The sequence below is a fragment of the Olea europaea genome, unplaced genomic scaffold, assembly GCF_002742605.1.
Source record: "Olea europaea var. sylvestris unplaced genomic scaffold, O_europaea_v1 scaffold19073, whole genome shotgun sequence".
NCBI classification, from domain to species: Eukaryota; Viridiplantae; Streptophyta; class Magnoliopsida; order Lamiales; family Oleaceae; genus Olea; species Olea europaea.
The window spans coordinates 1-2,038 of NW_019236885.1; the positions used below are offsets into that span (position 1 = coordinate 1).

The 2,038-nt window shown below is 30.0% G+C and overlaps 1 protein-coding gene across 1 annotated transcript; it reads left to right on the forward strand.

Moving 5' to 3' along the window:
• Positions 1–460: 460 nt before the first annotated feature.
• On the forward strand, positions 461–968 carry LOC111378961 (the record flags this gene model as incomplete). Its single annotated transcript, XM_023002266.1, has 1 exon — positions 461–968. A coding segment is annotated over exon 1 (508 nt), but the record flags the coding sequence as incomplete, so codon positions are not given.
• Between the last annotated feature and the right edge of the window lie 1,070 nt (positions 969–2,038).

Below are 2,038 nucleotides of genomic sequence, written 5' to 3' on the forward strand. Positions count from 1 at the left end.
TTACCCTCTTGCATTTGGCATTGTCGATGGAGAGAATGATCTAGCAATGCGTTGGTTCTTCACGAAGTTGAGAGAAGTAATTGAGAACATCGAGAACCTTGCATTTGTGACTGATCGGGGGCAGTCAATAATAAATGGTATAACCGAAGTTTTTCCAGAAGCACATCATGGTTATTGCATGTACCACATTCAGGGCAATCTGAAGACTAGGTACCGAGGCAGTGGCATCGTTGCATTGTTGAGGAGAACTGCAGAAGCTTACAGCTTTGAAGAGTTTACAAAGTTCATGGGCGAAATAGAACATAAATCAGAAAGTGCATGGGAATATCTATCAGATATGGGGGTCGAACATTAGGCACGGTCACATTTTCCAGGACGTCGATACAACATGATGACGTTGAATAATGCAGAGTCGCTCAATGCATTATTCAAAAAGGATCGAGAGTTACCGATTCTCGCAATGATTGAACATATTCGCAGCAAGTTGCAACAGTGGTTTTATAACCGACGTGAAGAATCCCAAAATTGCACGAGTGTGCTAGCTCCGGCACAGGAAGATCGACTATTCAAAACTCTGGAAGTGGCAAAAGCTTTATTTGTGGAACCACTAGATCAATTTCGTTTCTCCGTGAGATGCAGGCGTAATGTTGGATACATTGTAGACTTGAATGACAATACCTGCACGTGTAGAAAATTTCAGTTGAAAAGTTTTCCATGTGCACATGCTGTCGCAGTGACTATGTATAGAGGATTTCCACCACACAGCTTGTGCAGTCATTATTATATGACTGATTTTTGGAGAGCAGCGTATGCCGAAACTATATTTCCTCTACCAAATGAAGCCGAATGGGAAGTTCCTGATTATATTATAGCACTTAATAATTTGTTGCCACCTGAAGCTCCACCGCGTACTCCTGGTCGTAGACGGACGTCTAGAATACCATCTACAAGAGAGTTTCCACAACTGCGTAAGTGCGGGAGGTGCGGCGCTACAGGACATACACGTCGATTTTGTACAAGTCAGATCCCACTAAACAATGAGTCGACGGATGTGTAGTATCTATATAAATCATATGTATTCTCTATTTGTCATGTGTTTGTGATTTTCTGAATTTAAATCGGATGTAATCTTTATCACATTGTTTAATTACTCTTTTTATTTTTATCACATTTGTCATATGTATTTTCTATATGTCATATATTTGTTTGTTTTCTTTTAAAATAAGTGAGACAACAATATATATTAACTAACAATATGGAGAGATTACTATTTCTTTAATTAATTATCTTAATTGGTTAAGTAAAAAAAATATTTCGTTAATCATGTGTTTTATTTATTTCATATTTAATTACTCTATTTCGATTATTTATTTGAATAATATTTATTCGATTTTTCGTTTTACTATTTCTTTAAGTAATTATTTTAATTGGTTAAGTAAAAAAAATATTATTCAATTTAATTTATTCGTTACATATTTCGTTAATTATGTATATTATTTATTTCATATTTAATTACTCTATTTCGATTATTTATTTGAATAATATTTATTCGATTTTTCATTTTTCTATTTCTTTAATTAATTATCTTAATTGGTTAAGTAAAAATAATATTGTTTTTTTAATTTATTCGTTAAATATTTCGTTAATTATGTATATTATTTATTTCATATTTAATTACTCTATTTCGATTGTTTATTTGAATAATATTTATTCGATTTTTCGTTTTACTATTTCTTTAATTAATTATCTTAATTGTTTAAGTAAAAAAAATATTATTCAATTTAATTTATTCGTTACATATTTCGTTAATTATGTATATTATTTATTTCATATTTAATTACTCTATTTCGATTGTTTATTTGAATAATATTTATTCGATTTTTCGTTTTACTATTTCTTTAACTAATTATCTTAATTGGTTAGGTAAAAAAAATATTTTTCAATTTAATTTATTCGTTAAATATTTCGTTAATCATGCGTTTTATTTATTTCATATTTAATTACTCTATTTCAATTATTTATTTGAATAATATTTATT